General features: G+C 48.7%; 1 protein-coding gene across 1 annotated transcript; it reads left to right on the forward strand.

Annotated features, from left to right (window-relative positions):
• Positions 1–4: 4 nt before the first annotated feature.
• LOC107682457 (TGF-beta receptor type-2-like) lies at positions 5–565 on the forward strand (the record flags this gene model as incomplete). The annotated part of the gene is made up of 1 exon (XM_016478687.1): positions 5–565. A coding segment is annotated over one exon (561 nt), but the record flags the coding sequence as incomplete, so codon positions are not given.
• Between the last annotated feature and the right edge of the window lie 223 nt (positions 566–788).

Consider the following 788-nt stretch of genomic DNA (forward strand, 5'->3'; position numbering starts at 1 on the left):
CTCCACGCACGCCAACAACCTCAACCACAACACAGAACCTCTGCCCATCGAGCTGGACCTTCAGGTGGGCAAGGGCCGCTTCGCCGAGGTTTACAAAGCCAAGTTGAGACAAAGCCCCTCGGAACAGTTTGAGACGGTGGCAGTGAAGATCTTCCCCTACGAAGAGTACGCATCCTGGAAGAACGAAAAGGACATCTTCTCAGACATCGATCTGAAGCACGAGAACATTCTGCACTTCCTGACGGCAGAGGAGAGGAAGGTGGAGAAACAGTACTGGCTGATCACCGCCTATCATCCACGCGGGAACCTGCAGGAGTACCTCACGCGGCACCTCATCAGCTGGGAGGATCTGCGGCTGCTCGGGGGCTCACTCGCCTGGGGTGTGGCTCATTTGCATAGTGACCACACCCCTTGTGGGCGGCCCAAAGTGCCCATCGTTCACCGAGATTTGAAGAGCTCTAACATCCTGGTGAAGAATGACCTCACTTGTTGCCTCTGTGACTTTGGACTTGGCCTCCGCCTTGACAACTCGCTGACAGTGGATGACTTGGCCAACAGTGGACAGGTAGGTTATGCAACAATATTTCATCTTCATAGGTGCATTTAGACTGTCTGTCTGCATACAGCAAACTTTGGTTAACACTACTAAAAAAAGCTTATCCATTACCAGTCAAATACCTTTTTTTAATGTTTCTGAAAGAAGTCCCTCACCAAGGCTGCATTTATTTGATGATAAATACAGCAAAATAGCAATATTGTGAAATATTATTACAATTTAAAATAACTGT

This window comes from Sinocyclocheilus anshuiensis, unplaced genomic scaffold (assembly GCF_001515605.1).
Source record: "Sinocyclocheilus anshuiensis isolate Anshui unplaced genomic scaffold, SAMN03320099.WGS_v1.1 C32228335, whole genome shotgun sequence".
Lineage (NCBI taxonomy): Eukaryota > Metazoa > Chordata > Actinopteri > Cypriniformes > Cyprinidae > Sinocyclocheilus > Sinocyclocheilus anshuiensis.